The sequence below is a fragment of the Brachyhypopomus gauderio genome, chromosome 8 (assembly GCF_052324685.1).
Source record: "Brachyhypopomus gauderio isolate BG-103 chromosome 8, BGAUD_0.2, whole genome shotgun sequence".
Taxonomy (NCBI): Eukaryota; Metazoa; Chordata; class Actinopteri; order Gymnotiformes; family Hypopomidae; genus Brachyhypopomus; species Brachyhypopomus gauderio.
In genome coordinates, this window is record NC_135218.1 from 8,690,677 (window position 1) to 8,715,807 (window position 25,131).

At 43.4% G+C, this 25,131-nt stretch overlaps 1 protein-coding gene across 2 annotated transcripts; it reads left to right on the plus strand.

Annotated features, from left to right (window-relative positions):
• Positions 1-8,401: 8,401 nt before the first annotated feature.
• Positions 8,402-22,513, plus strand: slc2a1b (solute carrier family 2 member 1b). 2 transcript variants are annotated; one of them, XM_077014219.1, is made up of 10 exons: positions 8,403-8,721; positions 15,157-15,252; positions 17,947-18,107; positions 18,227-18,467; positions 18,624-18,786; positions 18,959-19,146; positions 19,358-19,462; positions 19,573-19,674; positions 19,774-19,977; positions 20,122-22,513. In XM_077014219.1, the coding sequence occupies exons 1-10, from the start codon at positions 8,707-8,709 to the stop codon at positions 20,311-20,313; spliced, it is 1,467 nt and encodes a 488-aa protein (XP_076870334.1). In that variant the 5' UTR covers positions 8,403-8,706; the 3' UTR covers positions 20,314-22,513. The 2 variants fall into 2 exon arrangements, with proteins under 2 accessions (XP_076870333.1, XP_076870334.1); XM_077014218.1 differs by having other exon boundaries at positions 8,402-8,721; positions 19,573-19,977.
• The last annotated feature ends 2,618 nt before the right edge of the window (positions 22,514-25,131 follow it).

Genomic DNA, 25,131 nt, shown 5'->3' on the forward strand with positions numbered 1-25,131 from the left:
TTCCCAGTCAGTCACCCAACAGTCTCTCTTAGTGGGGACTTTATCATTGCTCACTTTTCCATTTCACAATAAGTAGGCTGAGGTCGAGTGGTCTGGGTGAAGTGTGAAATCATGCCGCCTCTTTCTCTTTGTTCTAAGAGTAATCTCTAGAGTGGCATAGCTTTAGCAGCACACTTTACAACAGGTTTGCGTGTTAGGTCACCTACAACACACCAGGAAGTCATGTCATATGAGGCTCCTTTAGGGGGAAGAAACAGCAGTATAGAGAAGGCTTTATGAATAATCGTATTGCATGTAAACGTGCGTAGGCATAATTAGAAGCCTCGTTGCTGTGTGTTATGTCTCTCATTCCTCATGAGAAAAAAAAACTTGTGCAACACTAATACTATAACATTTTAGTTCACGTGTGCATTTGGGGTGATGGGGGGGTGTGGATTGTTAGTATGATGATAGGTCCACATGACTCATTGACATTCTTCTACTCTGTTACACTGTTATACTGCTCATAATGTTTGCCTTTGCCTTTCATAGGTTGCATCACTGTTCTGATAGTATTCTGAAATATACAATCTGTAATGCAGGATGTAACAGTGAAGATGTCTGTCATATTATGGCACAGATTCTTTTAACAGCAATTTAGTAAATTATTCTTTACTAAATCCAGGTCCAGGTTAAGCTCAAGGCAGCAGAGGCACTGCTGAGAATGACTAGGCGCTCCTGAGAATGACACCCCCCCCCCCCCCCCCGCCCACCCACCAAGTAGGTCACACACCTCACAGAGGGCTGTGACTTGGCACTTTACCTGGATGGGGTTGGGTGGGGTTGGCAGGGAGGGCTCTGGGTGGTGTCTCAGCGTTGGCACTCTTCAGGCTTACGTGCCAGGTGCATCAGGCATGTGGGGGTGAACCGACACATTGGTGCAGGCCTTAGATCAGCAGCCAGCTAGGCAGGCAGTGTACTGCTGTTTGAGGTGTCGATGACCAAGCCATGCAGAGTGGTCCCAAGGGGCCAATGGGGGAGAGGACTGGGGAACCAATCGTTGTTGGGTATTAATGTTGCCAGCTGGCTGAATGTCACTGGGACAGCTACAAAGGTTAATTAAAATTCACTATAAGGCCTTGGTCACCCATAAAGTGTTTGAAACAAGCTGTCAAATGGGCTAAGCTTCAAGATTCAAGGTAGCTCATCTTGATTTGATAGACAAGGTGTGAAAGGAGACCTTTATAAGCAAACCAGCTGTAGTACTGAAGCTCAGTTCTGCTTTATAGCAAACATGCCTCAATACTACTGTAAATAAGTTTGATGTTCACAGGAGTTATCTGCCTAAGGTGAAGTAACTGCAGGGGAAACTGCTTGATAATGTGTTGCCCACATAGATTACCCACATAGATTGTCACCTTGACAGCTATGGCACACACAAAACTGGTAACGAAGCTGCACTTGCCATAACCCACCGATGTCACTGCCAGAAATAATTTACTCTGTGGGAAGTAAAAAAGAAGGAAGTACAGAATTACACTTGGAGCCCAGTTCACCTTAGAAGCAATTAAAGTAATCAACAACCGTGGTGTTTTTTAGTGGTAGTATCTTGCATAGCTGGTTCTAAAAAGGTGTACTGGGAAAGTTTCCTATGGGCCCCAAGGCAATGTGATGAGAAGATTCTTCCTTTTAAAAGGAGGTCATCTTTAACTGTCCGACTTTGGTTGAATTACCAACTGTTCTGATTTTACCGTCAAAAACAGTTGCAATACAACACTGAACATGCTAGAAAATGCTCTAAAATGTAACAAAGAGTCTGCAGGTAAAGACAGCTTTGTAGCTGGCGGTGCACCAAAAGGCAATAACCTAAAAGTAGAAAAGGTGACAAGTAGACATACAAAGGAAAACAGTTTTAAAAAGTCACAATTTCTTTTAAGAACACAAAAAAAGCAAAAAATAAATTAAATTGCTTGATTTGATGTGCTCACTGTATAACCCGGCCCTCCACCAATGTCCTGTGGAGGTGATAGGCTGGTAGGTGAGTCAGCCTTGCCCAGCGGGCCTGTAGTGATGAGCATTGGGAAGAACGCATGTAAGGCAGAGTGCCCCACAACTACCAATAGGCATGTTGACTTAGTAGTTGAACCAATTTAAACATTCACAGATGTAGGAACCAACATGCTTTGGGTTGATCTTCCCATTGGGGCCCAGCCACCCATACCCATCTCTTGGCTAGTACATTGTGGTTTCTTTACTGGTCCACTTTTCTCTTGAACACCTTGATGGTCCAGAGAAGGAAAGTATATCTGCTCCCTGACTTGCTTACTCTCATGTGATCAGGACTGCACCACATGTGCAAGTGTCCATTCTCCTGGGTGTCCATTATCCTGGGAGGTGTTGGCCTACATGGACAGCGGAGAGGGAGAGAGAGAAATAACCATGGCTAGAACACTGAGAATGGAGGTTGACCCAGACTATGGCCTGATCTAAGTTCAGTTTCACAGCTCCTAGAATGTAGGAAGGCTGGAAGTGCTCTTGGCTGTGGCTTCAGAATCATGCTTAATTTTTTTGACATTGAGAGTTCGGACCTTTTTAGATTCTGGCCTATGTGCCACGGTGAATTTCAATCTCGTTAAGACTGACCATATGTAATGCTTGCGGTGTCAAGGGGTGATAAGGCGGACGCAAATGCTGAGAAGAGCTAGAGCAAGGGAAGTCCATAAGCAGGTCGTACATGTACAGGCTTGGGTCAAATCAGAGGGGGAGTCCGAACATGAACCATAGCCAAGACTCAGAGACATAACGAATCAGAAAGAATAACTAGAAACCAAGACTCAGAGCAATACACCAAAGCATGATGACCAAAACAGGCTGCATGCAAAGCATACATGATTGACAGCTGAGGGAGGGGCTAATTGTAACGTTCTACCTAAAGAGTTTGGCAGATACTGCGGGGTTTTTTGGTCTGTAATGACGAATGGAGGTGCCATGTATCTTCCAGCAAGTGCCTCCATTCCTCAAAGGCAAATCTGATGGCCATGTCCTACAACATAGTTTCCTACAACATAGTTTCTTTAAGTAGTAAGCCACAATCTTAAATTGTTGATAGTCCTGAAGTGTTGGAAAAGTACCTTTCCTACTCCCATCAGAGGCATTCTACTATAGGCTTATGGTAAACAGCTAACAGGAATGTGGATGCCGGAGGATAGGGTGAGTGGTAAAAAGCTCTTAAGTTCTGAGAAAGCACACTCAACTACTGGCCTCCATTCAAGTGTGCTGGGCTTTACCTTGAAGGTGGTCCATTAAAGGTTTGGCCTTAGAACTAAAGTCCCTGATAAACCATGAATAAAAGTTGATAAACCCTAGAAAACTTTTATAGTGCATCATGGGACAGGGCCCTCTGTCCTAATGTGCTAATCTGCATCCATATGCCATATGTTACATTTATGAGGTAGCCAAGATAGCTAACTTTACACAAATGGAACCAGTACTTCTCCAGATAGTATTATAAATTATTTCTTAAGAGAGTGTGGAGAACCCAGCACATGTTGAAGATGTTTTGGTCATGGGAAGCTGGGTAGACCAGGATGTCATTGAAATTAACAACTATAGATCTACCAAAATGTTCCCGGAGGACCTTGTTTATGAATAACTGGGAAACAAAAGGCTAGGCCATACGGGAGATCCACATATCAATAGTGGCCAGATGTGGGACTGAATGTAGTTTTCTCCTCATTGCCTTCTCTGCTCCTAATCAGATTTTAAGTGTTGTGTAGCTACAACTTTATGTAGTACCATGTAGTACCAGGAAATGAGATGATGCATAGCCAGGATAGCCCAAAATGATGACGAGCCAAAGAATCTAGGCGGAAGGAGATATGTTCTGTATGGAGGCCACTTGTCTGTAGGAGGATAGTGTCTGATGTGTGGTAATGCCTTTGTCCACAGAGCTAGGGGAGATGCAGAGCTAGGGGAGATGGAAATATGTGGACGTAAGTGCACACACTTGGTACTCCTTGGTACACCAGTCCTTGGTACGCCAAAATCCCCTGCCATTCCAGATTCCACTAGTGCAGAGAGGGATGCATCCCTTGTGCTTAACCACAGGTGTTGGAGAAAATTTACATACAGCAGAAGGAATGCCACTCAGCTTATGACCAGGGGGTTTTTGTTTTCCAGAGCACAAGGACAATTGAGCTTATAATTGGTGATGCAACAGTAGAAGCACATGTGCAGTCAGGCACATCGTTTCTCCTTGGATGACAAGCAAGTGACCAGCTTTCATATGTCTAACAAAGGCAGAGTGGTCATGCCTGAGTGGGAAGTTAGTGGTCACCAGCGCAGTGCCCCAGGCCTGATCATTGCCACCTTGCCATGATCTGGCATGAAGGCCTGGTTGGTGAAAAACAGCTCACACTGTAACCTTAGGAGTGGGGATATGGTAAGTCAGATATGGTAAGTCAGGACCCAGTAACAGAGGGGTAAGCAGAGATATCCACATAAAGACCCTTCATGCATTTAACCAGCATGTCCAGGCTAGTACAAAGATCGACAATTTCCAGTTCCTAGTCAGTTTGTATTTGCTGCAGGTGGACCACTACAACCAACAGCCAACAACCAACATCCTCTACCAAGAACACCTCTCTCAAGGTACTCTCTCCTGCCATTTTGTGACATGCAGGCACAGAGTAAAATGCAAGTGAATGCAACAGATAACTGTCGTCAAATGTCCAAAAACAGAAAAAAAAAAACAAAAGGCAGCGCCAGCAGCAAAAACCAGAGATAAATAGCATTGTAAACAACAGAGTAGCAGGCTCAGCAGATGGCTGTAGAGACGTCAGTACAAAGCACTGGAAGTAGGCACCTGTTGGACTTAAATAGGAGCAGTGAGATGAAGGACAGGTGCAGGTGATTACTAATGAACAGGTGAGTGTGAATGGTGGAGAGGTTGTGCAGTGTGATCACTGGTGCTTTTGTTGATTGACAACTGGGGCACGACATATATGAATTGTTTAAAACAACAAAGGCTGAGACCTGACTGAAATAAATACGCATTAACGTTAGGTGCCATCACAGATTAGCCACATAGAGTATATAAAGAGCATATAAATGTTAAACTAGTGCTGGGTAAATAATATATTTTACAGATTAGTTAAAGGACAAACATAGGCCTAAGGCTAGGAGCATCAAGATGGCTATAAATGTCCATTATCAGTATTTCCTGCCCAGCTATAGCCTTTGGCAATCACTGGATTTCTTTCAGCACCTTAAGCAAAGTTTTATTTAACTCAGGTAGTTCCCATTTAGTTAGAGTAAAATGCATTTTTATAAACTTAGCATATATAAGTGCCTTATCTATTTAAAAAAACCTGCTTAGCTATACCTCAGATATAACTGGCCATTACATAATCATAACATTTAGATTATCATTACTGAAAGTTACAAAGATGTTTCGAAGCCCAGATGTAATTCAAACATAAGATTTATCTCAATAAAACATACAATTAAATAACAATTAAAATAAGATTCAATTGTCTCTTCCTGCACACTTCAGTTCAAATGATTAAATACACATCCCTTTCCCATATCTACTCAAGAACTATGGGTGTCTGATCTCAGAGGCTAAATACACAAAAAAATAATACAGACAGAACTACTGACGTACTTTCCATTGACGAAGTGACTTTGATGTTTTCGCCACAGGAAGACCCCTCACTGGACACAAGGTGTGATTATTTGTCTACTGATGGAGTAAGAAACGTCATGGAAGTTGTTACTGGAATAAATCCACAGCTGTGTGTTTTGCACAGTCTACATTGTTTGGCAAACACTCTTCTGCAGCGTGACTTACAGAGTTGTCAGTATATGTGCTCTCTAGGAACCAAACTGCTATTGCCAGCATGCCGCACATCTTAAGCCACAGGAACCATCTACAACAAAGTTTTCTTGACTATGAAGAATTTTTTCTTGATTAAGCATGATTAAAAAATCTCCATGCTAAATAAACAAAACAATGCAGCCAGAACAAATATGAAGTGGATGACTTACTCTGCATTATTACCTTTTCCATACAATTTATATCATCACTTTCAATTCTACATCCTTTCAATTTTAGTGGTATAATTGCACCCTTTATGTGCCCCTGATGTAGTTTCAATTACATTTATTTCTCAGTTCTTTTTACGAAACCATTTGCCTGTAGTAATTGTAGATAAGTTTCCGAGCAAATACATAAGTTGCAGCAATTGCACAGGTTTTCCACTGCTTTCACCAATTTAAGTAGTCAGCTGAAAAAAGCAACTTTTGGAGCCCCTAAAAAGTAACTTTTTAGGACAGAGGAGAAGTGGCTGACGTGACCTACAGCAGGGCCAGTGATGGCTGCTCAGCCCAGCATTACTGCAACAAAAGGCCCATGAATGAGATCAGGTAACTGGGTACGTGCAGTAGTCCGCAAGCCCAGCGCAACATAACTGCTGATGGACTTGGGCACGATGAAGAACGACCTCAGTGGACGTTCACTGCTCAAGGACCTGTGGTAGGAGTCCAGGCACTGTCAGGAGCTAAAGAAAAACGTTACCTGCGTTCCAGGCATATTGCACAGTATTGTGTTCCTGTTGTTGAACTGTTTGAGGATGATACGATTAAATGAAATTCTTCCTGTTCGACAGCATATGCCAATTACATTCCATACTTCTTTCCGGAGGATAAAGGTGAATGTTTTGGCCCGGGTGCTCAAGGATTTTGAAATAGCATGCAATACTATTCGACATCAGAATGTGTATTGTCCCAGAAAAAAAATTGTTTTTGTTTTTCTTTGGTTTTTAAAGGAACTTATAAGACAAAGGGTTTGAATTGACGCTTTCTGACATGTTTTCCTCGCCTTTATGATCACGCTTCCATGTCCCAGTTCGGCGGAATTTGATTATTTTATTTATTTGCCGGTGCTTCTCCTGCATCTGAAACAAAAGAGTCTGCGATGTAGTGAAGTGCTAGTCATCTTCCTGTTCTTTGAGTTAAACTGAGTTACAAACTATATAAACAACACTACCAAACAGTAGGCTACCAGACAGATGACGTTTGGGAACTCTTAGTTTATTTTTTTTAACAATGTTTGTTATAGACATATAACTAAGTATTAACACACGTTTTCAGGAGGTAATTCCTGTAAATCTGAGATCTCACAGGTTAAATATCCATGTTCTTTTTAAAGGGAATTTTGGGCCTATACCTCCCATTTGAAACATATCCTTTTCCACAATGTTAAATAGGCTACTCGTATGATGTCCTTTTTCCTGGGGCCTGTAACTTGCAGAAAACTTATTTGACTTAAAATTATCCATTGCTATATATGAACAAGTAATTTATATAATGTTTATATGCGTTATTTTGGCTGAAAGCAATCAGCTTTCAAGAATTCAACCACAAAAGTTGTCAAACAGGTGTAATTACTGTACTTATTAGTGTCTTCAAAGAACTATTGCAGAATAACCACAAGGTTAGATGCAAATAGAATCTTACGACTGCAAAACAATTAACAAATTTAACCCTTAATTCAGCATGTAGGCGATCCAATAAAGATTCCGAAAAGTTCTGAGTGGACTCTGCACCATGTGATTAATTCTTGGATCAAGTATTCTTTTAACGAGCTTATTCTCTTGCTAATAAGCATAATATAGTAAATGATTGCAACAAAATAAAAGGCTTGGTGGAATGGATCACTCACATTAATTCTAATTCCTAAAAACAATTCACATTTAGGGCTATCTGCAATATAGTTTCATCCTTGTCCTACCTGGACTGGGTTTGCCAAAATGTGTGTAAATTTTAACTTACACTCAAGTCTCTGCCATTTAAGGTAATGCTTACACTAAGTTGATTTGGGGGAAACTTCAGCGGATGAGAATTATGTTCCTGTCTCTGTATATGCTTAATCATATTTGTGTTTTAAGATGTCTGTTTTACTTTTATGCTTGTTTTCGTTTATTTGCACGGTGTGCACATCTAATTGTCCTCACGTCGGTGGAGCGCAGCAATGCCGGAAGAAGTCACACGCATTTTGAATGTCGAATACGACGGTGAACTTAGGCGAACTTATAGACCCATGTTCGCTTTTCAAATGTTGGATTTATCAGCGGACATCAATTCTGGCTAAAGTATTTTATTAATTGATCGTTCGAATTTGTTCTTCACTTTTGAGTGAGTTTTGGCTTTTGTTGGTTCTTGTGCGGTAATCTATAGGAAATAGGAAAACTAGATAAACACAACGCATCTTCAGCATTTAAGTGGCTGGGGTGCTTGAAAAGTGCAGGTAGTTTTTTCTTTCTAAAAAAACTCAATTGTTAAAAATCCTCATTGGTTCGGCCCACCTCAATGGGCCGAGTTTATTGCGTCAGCAAAAAAATCACAGGATATATAGACTAGATAGCCGGTCGGAGCCTGTAGTAAATCTCCACCAAGAAATATTTTGGAGCTTCGTCAGAAGGAAACGAAAGAAAAAGATAAGAACTTAATCGAAAATTCGCTTAGAGATTGTTTTACCTCTAAAATTATGAGCTAGGAACTCAGGAAAGACATTGAGGGTATCTCGTTTAGGTATTTTAGTATTTGTTTTTCTACATATCACTAGGAAATCACACGTCGCCAAGTCGTTTTCGTAGTTATTGTGTTTTTGAGAGAATCGTAGATTTGTTGAAGACAGCGACGTCACGTTAAACCCCGCCAGCTTCCATGGAAGGAGACAAGGTAACCATATAACTTCACTAACTTCAAATGTTGCTGTTGCTTATGAGCTATTTTAACCACTTTGTTAAGATATGTAATGAGTTGGATAACGTGTTGAGGGAAATATGAAACGTTAAAGTGTCTTTAAGTGAGCTTCGGTTGTGGGAGTGAAGGCGGGTATCTACGCTAGCTAGCTGCGTCCGTTCACCGTGTCCCCCCGTGTGGTAAATCTTAACCAGCCGGGCGACCTAAAGTCTGATAAAATTAAGTTTATTTTGCACACGGCGTGATTTATTTAGTCATTCAGACAGCTTTGGAAAGTCTAGTTAGTTGTCAAGTCTACATAAATAAAATTAAATATATGAAAATGTATTTAAAATGTAGCTTTATAGTGACTGAATGTGTGAATGATATTTTAACATAAAAGGGGGTTGGTGACGGTTCCTCTGAATAGAGGTGGAGACCGTTACGATAAATCGATCACTTCAATTACCATATGAATGAAGGCCATAGATCGATGACCACTATGGACCGGGTTAGTAGCTCATACGTGACTAGAAGCGTGTTTGATATGGCCAACTTGAGTGCGGTTCCTCTCAAAACGTGCAGACTTCCTGTCTGGTTCACTAGTTCTCTCTACTTAGAGCTGTTAGTATATATTTATTACTTTGTCAGCAGGAGAAGTAGAGGATATTTTCATTTGCCATTCATTCTAGATGGGATTGATGCTTTTGTTGAGAGTGCATTCACGATTGAACCGTCCTCTCCCTTAGTGATGGCTTTAGATCTAAATTGTGATTATAAATATAGATCTATATTTGTTGCCTTGTTAAAACACTGATCTCGATGGGAGGCTTGCTGGGAAAAAAGCAAAAGTGTCCTCAGGGAGAACAGCCAGTCCAGGCAGTGGATTACAGCTCAGCCACTGGGGTCACGGGCCCTTTCTCATCCCACTGGACCAGCCAGTACTTTTCCTTATGTTGTAGTTGTCACTAATTACTCAAAGCACAGTCCAGCAATGCCTTAATGCCTACAAATACATGTGTGTCTGGCGGTAGAAAATGCTCACACTCGGATGAGTTACGTCCTGATCCCCCTAATGATCGCAGAGTAGTGGGTGTGGGTGGGGGACGTGCTTTTTGGGCTAATCTTTGTGCTGGTTAGGGCTTTGTTATCTTAAACAGTAGGTTGTCTGAATCTTAATGAGATGGACCATGTAGCATCAGAAGCACCTGTGGGTTTGCAGTGATCGTGCATGCCTTTTTCATGAATATACAACATGTATAGGCCTATGTATGGGGCTCTCTCTTGGTCTCTCTGAATGAGGCAGAATATGTGATTAGAGGTTGTGGCCAGCGGTTCAAGGAGTTAACTTGCTTCAAAGCCAGAAGTTGATTTCTCACAAACCTGGCTTTTGAGTGCATCCTAGTTCTTTCTGTTGTCGTGGGCCCTTTTCTTCACTCCTCTGTGACTCTGCTTGAGGTATGCACACAAATGCACACACTTTGAGAAAGTGGAGACAGAACTTTAGGCTACTTGTGCCATTTTGTTCCGTGAAGCCAAAACCGACCTGGGCCACTGGGTGATTCCTACCCGAGAAGCTCGACTATACAGAAAGAAGGTCGCTTTACTCATCAGGACAGTGCATGGTAGAACGCGTTGCCCTCTCTAGGAGATTCAGGCAGCCGTGAAGACAGGCAGGGTTCCCAGAGCAACAGCTGAGGCCAGACAGAGGCGTGCTGGGCACGGAGGACGTGCCGACTGTGGTGTCAGACTTTGTGTGCCAGAGTGGGAGGGCAAGAGATGGGGAGAGAGAGCGCCTGATACTCTGGGCTGGGCTTTTTTGCCCCCTGAGTGTGGCAGGCTCAATACTGCCACTAAGCGATGCCCTATTTTGGTACACACATCGTGACATTTGGGGCTAATGTTAGTGTTTCACAGCTTTTGTCCTTTCCCCACTCACATAAGCAGGAATTGGTACATTCTTGTATTTAGCTTAATAGTCATTATTAATTATTATTCTATAATAATATACTATTCACAACTTGTTTAACTTCTTTGTTTTTTATATGTTTATGATTCATTTTTGTTTTACAATGTCTTTTGCCCCAACTCTTCTGGCTTGTTATCCACGAAATTGAATGGCTCTACTATAAGAATGAAAGAGGTGTTGAAACTGGAACTAGGAAGTAATTGACTGTGCTATCTTGTGTCTGTGGTGAGTTTTGACACTATTCCAACATGCAGTGTTCAGGCCCGCACTGTTAGCAGCATACACATACACTGTTGTATTTCATGATGTGTGTTTTATGCTCACTTTGTTTTTGATAAACGTAGTAGATAACGATACTAAAATATAGAAGTTTAATCCCTTTCTTGCTGTATAGATTCACCTATTCACCAGTGACCAAATCAGACAGAAGGTGTTTCTTTCTGGGTGATTAAAATGTATCATCACTCTGGAATACGGTTTAAAATGAAGTTGCCTTTCATTTCAGTCGCGTTCTTCCATTTGTCTTTGTACGCTAATGCATTCCTACTCAGGTAGCATTCCACACACTTTGGGTCACCAAAACTGTCTCATAGCCGGTTCTTCCTTGTTGTGTTCTGTCTGCGCACAAGCTTTGAGTGTTTCCATGTCGACTATATCATCTGACCTGGTTTAAGTAAACTTGTGCTGGGCCAGTGACGAAACAGGAGAGGTGTGTCCTATTCTTAGTGGAACCTCTGTTTACTCTAACTTAGAATGGTCAATTTAATCTGAAGTTTGTCTGAATTTGCCACGCATCTAATGTTAAACAACAGAAAATAACATAGAATAGAGGCTTTTAGTGTGAATGTTAGCATGTTGGGTTTATCTACATAATCAGTGATTGGTAAAGTAAATGCGCATACACTCCTGGTGTAAGCTCAGTTTGCAACAGCTCTAAAATTCAGAGAAAAAATGATTTTAGAAACAGGATGTTGGTAAACTTGACGTAAGTAGAGTGTGATGAACAGTAGGCTAGTGCTGCATCACTTTGACTCAGTCACACGCAATTCCTGGAACAGGATGGGTTTGTTTCCATACTAGTTTGGTTTTATGGTATTGCGCTTGTCCAATAGAATGAACAGTTTTGTCCTCAGGGGAAACAAGCCTACCGGAGTAGGACAATAAGACTTCATTTTAAGAGGGCTGTTATTGTGTCTGAGTATTAGCCTACCTTTTTAAACCGCTTCCTTATACGATCAAACCATAAGTTCTATGAGACCTAATAGACTTGGGTTAAATCATATTCAAACCAAATGAATACATGCACAATTTTGGTGATATACATAGATGTTCAGAATAGTGTAGGTTATTCAACATGTTTTATTTTGTTCTCACCTTCTCTAAGCAGACCGATTACTGAAATATGCCAAGTATTATCACTTCCCTTCCCCCGAGTTTCTCTGGAATTTACAGTTGTCTACTGTAAACCAGCTGGTTGGTGACTGATTCACCATCGTTCAGTTTTTTTTCAGCTGACAAGTGTGAAACTTTACAGTAACACTAGGGTAGGACACACAGGGGCAGAACCCTTGGGGAAGAGATGAGAGCCCTGGGTCATGATGTGAAGTGGGACCCCATCCAAACACTCACTACGCGAGGAATGGAATTTGTGTGTATGCGGTGTTTTGTACGAATGTGTGTGTGTGTGTGTGTGTGTGTGTGAGAGAGAGAGAGAGAGAGAGAGAGAGAGAGAGAGAGAGAGAGAGAGAGAGAGAGAGAGAGAGAGAAACTGGTCTGACTCTGTTGGAGCATGTCAGGGTCAGGGCTGGCATGTTCAGTCTTCCCAACTCTGTGTGTGCATGTGACATTGAAAACCGTGCTGGCAAGTCTCCACGTGTGTTTCGTGTTTCTTTTTGTGGGTGTTGACCTTCTGGTAATGTTTAGATGTGACACAGGAATTTCATAGATGAAAATGAGCACACGCCTCTTACACAAGAGGAGAACTGACCTGTCCATATTTAGAATTCTGCAATTCCAAATCGCTCTTAAAGAAACATGTACCTCTCACATTTGTCTTGCTTCCTGCTTAAATCATTCAGCGACGGCATAGTTGTGGTGAATATGGGAGAGACGTAGCTTACTTTTAGGAGACTGTGTGTGTGTGTGTGTGTGTGTGTGTGTGTGTGATTACATGCTGTAGTGGAGCCGGTTAAATCACCTAGTCATGGCCCCATCCACCTTTGACACCTCATGCAGCAGGAACAGCTGACAGCCACCAATGGGTGTGTCTATTTCCTGTGTCCTCGCTTGCACTGCGAGTTGCATTGGAGTCGAGCTGTGTTTGTGGTGGTGGTGGTGGTGTGTGGTGGTGATATGACGTAAGAGATGTATACTCTAGATACTGGCTAACACTTTCCAAAATCTAACCTCACTCTCTTTATAGAGTCGAGGGAAAATGGCTGCTGCCTGTTTACAATTCCTCTGATGGACCTGCACATCAAATTCCTGAGAGCCTTTGCAATCCCTTACAGAGACATTTGAAAGTAGCTAAACACTGTGTGTGTGTGTGTGTTTTCTCAGCGAGCTGAAGTTTAGGTGAAGCTCCCCATGTAAGTCATTATAAAAGTTCTGAAGTGCCCTGTGTAAATAAACCAGTAACTCATGGATAAACAGCACCTGGTGATGCGGAGAACAAGCATTTATTTTTCCTTCATTTATTTTTCCCCATGAGGCTTCCATCATTTATTTGGTTACATATTTGGTTGCAGACACAAATGAATATTAGTAATGAACTCTGCATCTGCAAAAAATAAATCTGTCTGAATTTGAGGTTAATGTTCAACCTGCATACATTGTAAAATCACTGGAAATTCCTTATGTAAGTAATTGGAAATAACATTATTTGGGCCCCACACATTATATTGTTTGGAATAGAGGCATTAGAGTGCCAGTGTTGTACAGGTGTGGTAATCTTCAGGGATACAGTGGCTTCTAAATCGTGTTCAGAAGTCAATAAGCAGTTTACCTGTATTCATGCTATTGTTCGTTAATTTTTAACTTTGATAAGAATACCAATTGTGTCTGGCTTAAAGTCTTCCAAGCTCCATTCTTGGGCTGTGGCCCATCGTATGGGGGCCTTGTCTGTTGCCACGCTGTTGTAGTCTTGGGCCTGCAAAGCCAGCCCCTTGGGTTTGGGGTGTTATTACTCCACCTTTCACTGCACTGGGATTTAGCGCCCCCTACTGAGGCTCAGTGCTCCAGTCTTTTCTGGTTGGTTGGGTTCCTGGCATGTGGTAAAATGTCTGCGCCACACTGCCCTGTGGGATTACTCTTGTCAAAACACTTGTCAGATGTCCTTCATAACAACAGAGACCCGAACAATGACCGTACTGGCCAGCCACAATGCCCTCTTCCCACGGGGAATGTGAGAAAGAGGACCAAAGAGAGTCTGGCTAAACTTTCAGCTCTTGATGGAGAATCCTAAAATATACCACGGGTCATGTCGGCTAGCTGTTCTACCGGTTCTGGTGCCCGGCCTTATATTTGAAGATCTAATCTACCGTCGGTACAGTCCTAACCTTTTAAAGCACTGCATTGTATTAGTGACAACACCTTCGTAAGCTTCGCTGGTAGTACAACACGTTATGTTTCTGCATTACTTGTTAAAAAGAAAAAAAAAGAAAGAAATTACATGAAAATCAACTACAATATTTCATTTTGTTGATAGAACACTTCGTTTAGCTGAGGCGGGTCTATTAGTACAGCTAATACTCTTCAGAACGTGGATGAACAATGACTCCTGGGTAAACCGAGCTGTGTGCAGCTGACGTGTTCTGCCTGTGTTCAGTCATTATCACAGTGAGCCGTGAGGAGAGGCGAAGGAGATGCGGTGAAGGAGAAGACACTCTTGTTCTCTGAGAGGCTTCTTGTATGTCAGAACAAGGACCCGGCTTCACTTTCCAAGCTTGGCTCACGTCAGCGTGCTGTCTGTAGTGCATTGTGTCCGTCTTCACCTACCTGGACACGGCGTCCATTTTCCAACATTCAAACAACACTGATCCAGTTTCACTTGTGTTTGTTGTATATCTGGTACGAGGAAGGGACAGACACGATGGCTCTACCAGCACTTCCTACATTTTTTATCGCCAGGGTATTTTTTCAACATTTAGACAGAAAAGTATACTTTCTTAAACCAAGATCAGAATTAACATGCTGTATATGCTCAGTCAACAAGCTTTTTGGCTGTTGCTATAGAATGAATTTCTGTTGGAAATGGACAGTGGAAAGATATTTGTCCCTGAATGGGTAGAATAGGTTTTTCCGTGAGAAATGAAGCCCTTATAAGAGAGGAATAGAGGAAAGAAAAACAATATGGGTTTATGCATTTAAACTGTTACTGTTAGTTTGAGCAATGTGAATTGTATCTTGGTTGTAATTCGTTTTCATTTTACAGTGCTAATTTCCTTTATTTTTGCTCTTTGCAGAAAGTGACCTTGCAGCTGATGCTGGCTGTTGGATCAGCTGTGATCGGCTCCCTGCAGTTTGGTTACAACACTGGAGTCATCAATGCACCCCAGAAGGTACACAGCCCCTTCCCCAAACACACACACACACACACACACACACACACACACACACACACACACACACACACACACACACACACACACACACACACACACACACACACACACACACACACACACACACAAACCCCAACACACTCCCAAAGAGCACATGTTTGGTCCCCAAGGACATACTGAAAAGGACAATTTGAATGTGTAGCATTTTTGCCAGTATGCAGGATTATACAAGGTGACGGCACACGGCTATTCACACATTAGTCATGTGAAGGTAGCCCTTCTGCACAAACACACACACTCACACACGCTACAAGACAACATCGTCCGCACGCACTCCTGTGACTGACATGTTGTTTATAGATGGTTATGCTTTTTCATTAGTGAACGCAAGGTATCCGAGATCTCAAGGTACCTGAGATTTCCGAGATTTCTCTGGTAGCTAGGACTATATGTTCCTGGTGTCGCATTACATTTTAATAGGCCTATTACAAACCCCTGCAAACCAAGTTTAGTCATGCAGAGGTGTGGTGACTAGGTACAGACTTATCAAACCTATCACTGACAAGAGCGTGACCAAACCTTCAGCCAACCTATCAACCAACCCCAGGAGCCTGCAGAGCAGAACTTGAGTGAAGGAGCTCCGGTGTTCTAGGGAGTGTCCTTTGCGGGGGATGTTTTACCCTTTCCTCACACAAGCGCACTCTTGTCCTCTATCTGTGCCTCGTGTCACCAGTGTGAGGTAAATATAGGGCAGATATTGCAGCATTACGCTTCAGTAGTTGCTTGCTAGCGTCCCGAGTCAAAAGGATTTGGTGTGGATTCAGACATTTGAGTGTAGGACCTGTTCAGCAGTGTAGCTGCTTTTCCATGTGGAACATATATAGGTCACCTGCTGACCTTAGGATGGTGGAGTTAGAGGACGGGGGAGGGGGAGAGGGGGGTGACTTCTTCCTGAATGAGGCCCTGCTAGCAATGATATAGTGGAACCAGTGTAAGTCATGCACACATGCTCACAGTTACTAAACTCCCCCCTCCCCCCCCCCCCCCCCCCCCCCCCCCCCCATTATGAAAAGCAAATTGACACACGTGGGCAGGGAAAATGCTTAGAGGCGAGGCTTGTTTTAGAAAAGGGATGGTTAATGGGCGAATACAAACAGGGTGGTGAGCGTAGACGCCCGTCGGCTCAAGCTGCCCATGCTGGAGTATCCTCCCGCTAGCAGGGCCTCATTCGGGCGGAGGACACCCCCTTCTCCCCTCTCTCCACCGTAGAGGTGCGGCTCTCGCAAGAGGTCATCTTTCACACAACGTCTTACGACTCCAGTAACTTAGCACCTTTCAACAGACAGACACACACTCCCTCCCCAGCACAAACGAAGAGGTGTACATGCGCATAAAATAAACAAGAGAGCAGCCTCGGGCAGTCTGGTATAAGCACTAGATCAACCAGCCTCTAGTCTGTAGGTGTTTGATTGGCTCCATCTTCCACCTTCATTTATTTTACTTAGAATGAGCTACTGGATGTTTGGAGGCATGAAGCATTTTTTTTTGCATTTTAGTACCTTTGAAAAATGATCATAATATAAAATGACCATGCTCTCTTTATCATGGTCTAAATTGGTTGAGTTATGAACATGTTTTTTGTTACTGTGCAGGAATTGCACAATAATTCAGAAATAAACAGATTGAATAAATTAAGAAATTATAAAATAAAATTTTTTTTGTGCAATTCCTGATGGTTTACTGCTATTGTTACCTCATTGGTGGTCACATTGAGAATAGCGAATAGCGAGGCAGTCTTTCACGGTTTTCCTGAAACAGGGCCTCTGATGAAATTCCTGCGGGCATTGCCAGTTCTGTCTGCAGTGTCATGTTTTATGAGTGTGCTGTATAATGTCAGCTCATGGGGGAGTCGTCCATGGACACATGACACTATGTAGATATGCACGTTAGTTTGAATTGGGAGAGGCGGAGAGGGGGTGGGTCACGTTGGAGGATCGCTTGATGAACTTCCAAACTGCGGAAACCTGATCGGAAAGGTTGGCCTGCCCAGCCTCTCTGAGCACGCGGCACAACACTTCCATTCCACTGCCATCTAGGTCAGGCCATGCAAATATGTAGCCACACCAAGTTCAATGTATTCTCGTATGCTGATGCTGGCTGAGTTTTCCTTTACTTGTACCGTGACGTATCTGGGGAGCTATCTGAATAGAGACAGAGATCGAATTTCTCCAAGATGAGTTTCTTCGTCACTGCCGGCGTGTCATTACAGCAGACCTGTAACCTGACTTCAGTTATGTTGTGTTTTTCATTCAGTAACACAAATACAAACAATTTTCCAACAAAACAGAGCTCACTGCCCTCTGCTGGACAAATATGGACATTGCATTTGGATATTTCTAGAGTATCCAGTGTAACAGCTGTCCAAATTCACTTCAAGCCAGACTTGTTATAACACACACATTCAATATTTAATACTTTAATAATCAAATGATTCATTAGCCAAACACTAAATTATTTAGTACTAGAGGACTCTCAGGATCACCACATTCAGGACAATTGGCAGATGCAATGTACATATTTTTCATCTATCCCAGTACATGTGCAAAGCCCATCGCCAAGATCATGCTGTTATCATGCTCTACCTGTGACTTTGTTTATTTAAAATGTGTGTGTGTGTGTGTGTGTGTGTAGATTATTGAGAGCTTCTACAATGAGACCTGGTTCGAGCGGTATGGGGAGGCCATCCCTCCCCCTTCTCTCACCTCACTGTGGTCCATCTCGGTGGCCATCTTCTCAGTGGGCGGGATCTTTGGCTCCTTCTCCGTTGGGGTCTTCGTCAACCGCTTTGGAAGGTATTGAAACCCAGCAACCCATGTTCACACGTATAGATTGGTATGATGACAGTAATTGGGTGTGTTGGTAGGCCTGCTAAGACGACCCCCCCCACCCCCTGATCTCTCTCTGCCCACAGGAGGAACTCCATGCTCTTTGCCAACGTTCTTGCCTTCATCTCCGCCGCCCTGATGGGCTTCTCCAAGTTGGCGGCCTCGTGGGAGATGCTGATCATGGGCCGTTTGGTGGTGGGGCTCTACTCCGGCCTCACCACCGGCTTTGTGCCCATGTACGTGGGCGAGGTGTCCCCTACCGCCCTGCGAGGAGCCCTGGGCACCCTGCACCAGCTGGGCATCGTCATCGGCATCCTCGTGGCACAGGTGCGCCCGCCCCACACTCCAGCTCAAATTCAAACGTCACACGTGTTTATTGCAAAGCGCTCTAATGGAACACTTGGGCTCCAGGGAGGGAGTGTGTGGAGTAGATGTTGGTGTTTGTTGGTGTTTGAGCGGTCCTGACTGGTGTGCTTGGTGCAGGTGTTTGGTCTGGACGTGATCATGGGGAACGCCTCCGGCTGGCCATGGCTGCTCAGTTTCACCTTCTTCCCAGCGGTGGTGCAGTGCATCCTGCTACCCCTCTGTCCAAAGAGCCCACGCTACCTTCTCATCAACTGCAACGAGGAGGAACAGGCTAGAGCAGGTCAGACACACACACACACACACACACACACACCTTCCTGCACGCATCAGCCAAAACCACTACACTACAACAAATATTTGTAATACATGCACCAAATTTTCCACGTGTTGGTTTGGAAGATAACCCTCATGTGTGTGTGTGTGTGTGTGTGTGTGTGTGTGTGTGTGTGTAGCGTTGAAAAGACTACGTGGCACCTCGGACGTAAGCGCAGACATGCAGGAGATGAAGGAGGAGAGCAGGCAGATGATGAAGGAGAAGAAGGTGACCATTCCAGAGCTGTTCCGCTCCCCGCTCTACCGCCAGCCGCTGGTCATCGCCGTCATCCTGCAGCTGTCTCAGCAGCTGTCTGGCATCAATGCTGTGAGTACACACACACACACACACACAGTCAAATCCCTACACACGCATTTAAAATCCCGTTAACTCGAGCCGAGTGAAAAAACGAGCCAGTCTGCAGCCCGCTAAGATCAAATAAAGAAAAGATCAGCTCACACCAGAACGTCTCCTCAGGAGAACCCCGAGGAACTGCAGCTTTGCCGTAGTGCCGTAGCTGACTGTGATGTGTCTGCAGGTCTTCTACTACTCCACCAGCATCTTCGAGAAGGCCGGCGTGGAGCAGCCCGTGTACGCCACCATCGGGGCTGGAGTGATCAACACCGCGTTCACCGTGGTGTCGGTGAGTGACCCGTGAGCACCAAGCACATGCGCTACAAACTGTCAAACGTTCACATGGGATCAGCGAACGTCCCGGGTGTAAACAGCGTCCTGCCTTCTGTTCTCCTGCAGCTGTTTTTAGTGGAGAGAGCCGGCCGACGGTCACTGCACCTGGTGGGCCTGCTGGGCATGGCTGGGTCCGCTGTACTGATGACCATAGCCCTCGCACTGCTGGTACGCCGATGCAAACACACCGCACACACGCACTTGGATTCACGTGTGCTGTGCCATCTCTGCTTCATCTGTGTTGTTGTCCTCCGCCCCCTCTCACAGAACCAGCTGCACTGGATGTCCTACGTGAGCATCATCGCTATTTTCGCCTTCGTGGCCTTCTTTGAAATCGGCCCGGGTCCAATCCCCTGGTTCATCGTGGCCGAGCTGTTCAGCCAGGGCCCCCGGCCGTCCGCCTTCGCCGTGGCCGGCTTCTCGAACTGGACCGCCAACTTCATCGTGGGGATGGGCTTTCAGTATGTGGAGGTGAGGCACCATAGCGTGGCTGTTGGCACCGATGAGCGCTCGGGGAAGAAGCAGAAGACCCTCTCACACAAATTGTTCTCTCTCTCTCTCTCTCTCTCTCTCTCTCTCTCTCTCTCTCTCTCTCTCTCTCTCTCTCTCTAACAGGCTATCTGCGGCCCGTACGTCTTCATCATCTTCACCGTGCTGTTGGTGGGCTTCTTCATCTTCACCTACTTCAAGGTCCCCGAGACCAGGGGCCGAACGTTCGACGAGATCTCTGCGGGCTTCGCCCAGCGGAGCGCCGAGAAGCCCACGCCGGAGGAGCTGAACGCTCTGGGGGCCGACTCGCAGCTCTGAGCGTCTCCGCCCCCCTCCCCTCGCATTTGTTCACACAACTACTGAGAGACAGAGAAGCGAACTGGCCGCTGAACAAATGCAGAGCCTCTATTCACAGCGCCCAGCCACACACGCTCGCCACGTGTCCCCTGTAATACACGGACTTTTGGAAAGAGATTTTAACTTTTTAAAACTTATTTTTGTTTTTATATATACATGAACATTTCTTTGTATTAGGTTCATTATTATCTTCATTGTCTGTTTAGGATGAGTTAGTTTTCATGGTGGGTTCTTGTCTGAGACTGTAAGCCTTCACTGGTAAAGCCCCGGCTTACACTGTCTTCATTCAAGTTTACCCGACTGAAAATTACTGTATTGGCTGTTACTATAACTGTACTTTTACTTTGGTGGTTAGTCAGTCGGACTTGCTTGTATCTTGTAGCGATCTTCGCTCCCCCTGCATCAATGAGGGGCATGTCCAGACCAGCACAGTTGAGCTTTCACTCACTGCGCCGTCTCCTTTAGAGATGACCGATTAGGACAGGAGTGAAGCTTGTTTTTTTTTTGGAAACGTCAGTGGCACTTCTATTTAGCAGTTCTATTTATTTCACAATTTTTTTATATATATTGCTGGATAAATGCAAGTCTTTCATCTTCAACATCGATCATTTTGAACATGCTGTTCTTGTTTTAATTGCTGTCTCCACAAACTAACCTAAACTACTTTTGAATTGCACTAAAACTGACGACAAAAATCTATTTAAATCATTTTTATTTAAATCATGTGTTTCGACATGATGTTAGGCTACACTATATAGTAGTACATGGTGCATACCGCATATGTCATTCATGAAATGTACATGTGAGCTTAAACAGCTCATGCCTTACTATCATCCGTTACCATCGAACCAACTCATGACTCTTACAGACAAATGGTTAACTATTGGGGAAGTACGTTTTAGCCAGCAAATATCAGTTTATTCATAGTACAAGAATCCTAAAACACAGTATATTTTTAGAAATAATTCTGCATGACGACGGCTCTAGAACACCTGTAGAAACGAAGTGCCTTGCTTTGCATCTTGAGGCACCATGAGGTTAGAAAGGGACCAAGCGTGAGACTCCAAGTCACTGTTGTGCTTCCACAGAGGTTCTGAGGTCTGCATCTGCTCTTCTGGAGAAGAGACCTGTCAGCACTCTGCCCACAGAATGTATGATTCCTCAAAGAATCTAGCTAAATCCCTTCATATGCAGCCAAGCTTCGGTAAAGACGGCATGAGTGCAAATGTATTTGGTAATCTTGCTTCCTTCAGACCCAAGAGTTTTGGGACTGAGGGTTTTGTTTGCACCTGCAGTCTGATGCCTGCTGTAACAGGTTTGGCTTTGTGGCACTTTCCCCCTTTATGTGCAGTCTGGATTCTTACCAATGGAACATCAGTTGCCATGAAAATTCCTGTTACTGTAGAAAGCTTGATCTAGTTTGGATTCTAGCAGCTGTGCACCCATCCCCATCCTGCTGATTATGAAAAGTTTGACATATATTGTTTCAGGCGTGAAAAGGAATGACTCATAATGAGTCCTAGATTCATTATTAGGTCTCGCGCGGCCAGTCTCAAAGTCTCATGGCATTTATGTAATCAGGGGTGCATGGTTTGGTAGCATATTTGATTTATTCCCACACCACCACCCCAAAGCATTCCAGCGAGAGTCAGGAGAGTACATCGAGCGTGTGGGAATGTGTCCAAGCTTGCGTGCTTGTGTTCTCTTGCACATGTATAGAACTGTATCATAGTAGAGTTGTGTGAGTATTGCCACCAAAGTCGTACCTATGCAGGGCCTGTAAAAAGACATTTATTACAAAAGTTTTGCACCAGTTTTGAGTCAGAATAGTTAAACACTCTGGAAAACGCACACATAAAACAGGGTGAGCTCGTCATTGCTTTAAAGTGTTACATAACCATGGCAAACTATGTAAATAACTGTAAAAATTGATCTAAGATGCGTTTGTAAAGCCTTGTAGTCTGAAATTGTTCATTTCAGTCTGTTCTCATGTTCTAGCCCTTTTTTTTTTTTTCTTGGATGTGTTACATGGTCAATACTGTATGTAGGTTTAGAGCTTCTCTTTTTGTTTACTGGTAAAAAGTTGTGTGTATATATTAGTTTACCTAATTTATTTTTGTTTTGTTTTTTTTCTCTAATAAAATGGTGTTCCGAAACCCTACATGCATACGGTGTTAAATAAATGCATTATTATTAATGTCTTCCTCCTACTGAACTGTCAACTAAATTAATACCAAAAACGTGTTCCCCATCATGTGTTGTGATAAAAGTCTGTTCTTATTACATGGAGTCATGGGGGCCTGTTGCTACAGCATGGCACACATTGACTCTTGATTCAGCATTAACTCTCACCAAGCCTTTAATTAGATGAGAGAAGCAGACAAGTTCTGGTTTGTAGCAGAAAGCCACAGTGTTTGGCAGGATCAGTAGTGTTTGTGAACACCTGCTGTTCTTGTCTTGTCCACACGGTAGCGATGTAAAGCCATGCTTTTCTATTTTCCTAACAAGGTCATATACACGGCTGTCTAGTAAAAACTGACTAGTAGGCGAGGTAATAAGTAGAAATGCAGTTAACCTCTATAACAAACTAACGATGATGTAAACATATCTTTTTATTGTGGAATTACAGTTCTAACTGGCAAATAAAACGGTTGAGATTTAAAAAACAAACCTTAATTCCAGCAAATTGTTTATAAGTCGACCCCAATATCGCATAGGATCAAGAAAGTGGAGTGAGCTACGAGCTGTAATTCTACCCGGAGAGTCTCGGTCTTCCTGACACAGAAAAATCGTTTCAAGGTCGTTTCAAAGACCTCAAAAATACAAGTGAAGGTAGTTCAGAAGTCAACGTTTTAATGCAGAGATCCAAAGCTACTTGAGAAATACAGTGATGATCTGAATATGTTGGATGTTGTAAGGAATTATATTAATATACACCGTGAAATGAAACCAGAGCTGTTTTGATCAATGCTCTTTTGTGAGGCCTTTGTAAAATACGTTTGCAGTTCTCATTAAAGTTATAAAGGATGCAGAGAGAATGTATTTTGAGTTATCTCATATCTTGACAATTTTTAAGCTGTAGTATATCCTGCAATTAATATTTTATTCGTTATTGTAGCAGTATTGCTCTAGGGCAGGCGTACTCAACTAAATTTGTCCGCGGTCCAATTTTGGCAGATACCTGTGACCTGAGGTCCGTTGCGGGGGTGGCGAACGTAAGTTGTTGAGCGGGGGGGGGGGGGCTGGTACTTTCGCGAGTGACTGTAGCGCGTGACTCCACCCACCTCGCGCGACCCTGCACGAACCAGATGTGACTGTGACTACGCGACATACCCGATCCGTACACCCTGCCCGATCCGTACCGAGCATGCGCGAGAAAATGTGCGCATGCGCGTTCCGATTGGCCCTGGCACGTATCGGGCAGATATTTTGCGCATGCGTTAACACTTTACGACACTACTAGATGCGAAGTAGTGAACGGAGTGTGTGATCGTACGAGAAGCATTGTAATAAAAAAATGAAGGATTTCAGATTTTATGGAGAGTTAAAGGAGTATATCTCCCACGGTTTATTCAAATCGACTTGTGATAAAAATATGCGACGTAAAATTCGTCGTGTATCTGAAAACTTTATAGTTGAAGGTAAGTTAAATTCAAACCATGTTCCTAAGGTAACAGTCTGTCCTGTCGTGGAATATAAAGTTCTTATAAATATATTAATAAATAACAATGGTGAAACGTTTTCTTTTTATGTTTAGATAACCGAATGTTTTACATCGGACCAAACAAAAATTATATGCGTTTGGTTATGTTGACTGAAGAGGAAAAGAGGTCTGCTCTGATCGAGTGTCATAATAACCCTGGCACCGGTGTTACCATCGTGGTGTACGAGGCACTAGAGACAGGGTTATTGCCGGTGTTCTTGGGTCCACCCTTCTCTATATTATTTCTCACCCTTCTCTATATTAACGCTCCCGTGCTCACCGCGTCACACAAGCCTTGCACACGAGCTACATTGTGTCCAGTTCGGTCTTCCCCGGCATTCGGTAAAAACCAAAATGAACCCATATTTTTGCCTTAAATGAAGACCGGAGAGGTTGAATATCTCTTTCCTCCATCTTCAAACTTTTCCATGCATGAGTGTGTCCCAGAATCTGCTGCGTAAAGTCTCGCGTAATTTTGTAATTACGTAACGTGAGACTTCACCACGACTTAGAATCGATTTTGGGACATTTAAAATCTATTCTGAATCGTAGTAAATGAGAATCCCAAACTTGAATTCTCAGAAAATTCTGAAAAGATGCAAAATCCAAAAGAATACAGGGAAGCAGTGGGTAGTTTGCTTTACTTATCCACATGCACCAGACCTGATCTGAGCTATGTAGTCAACAAATTATCTAGACATTTTGCAGAACCTACTGAAGAACATAGGAAAGCTGTAAGACATGTTCTTAGGTATCTTGAACGTAAAAAATAACAAATATTAAACACAAGCATTCCCGTGAAAGCAACAACAATGTAGCGTAACTGCACAAAATGTGTAGCACGTCATCGCTGCTATGGCTACAGCTAACTAGCAACTAGCAAGGCTAAGAGCTAGCTATTGTACAGTAGTGACTGTGGTGGTAACATTAACTACAAACACAGCTCTAAATTCCTGCGTTTACAATAGATGCGTTCATATTACGTTCATATTACATCTTTTACGAGCCTAGTAAAACTGAAATCACAATACACTCACCATTCTCCGTGGCCTCCAGCACTGACATTGCCGTGTCTG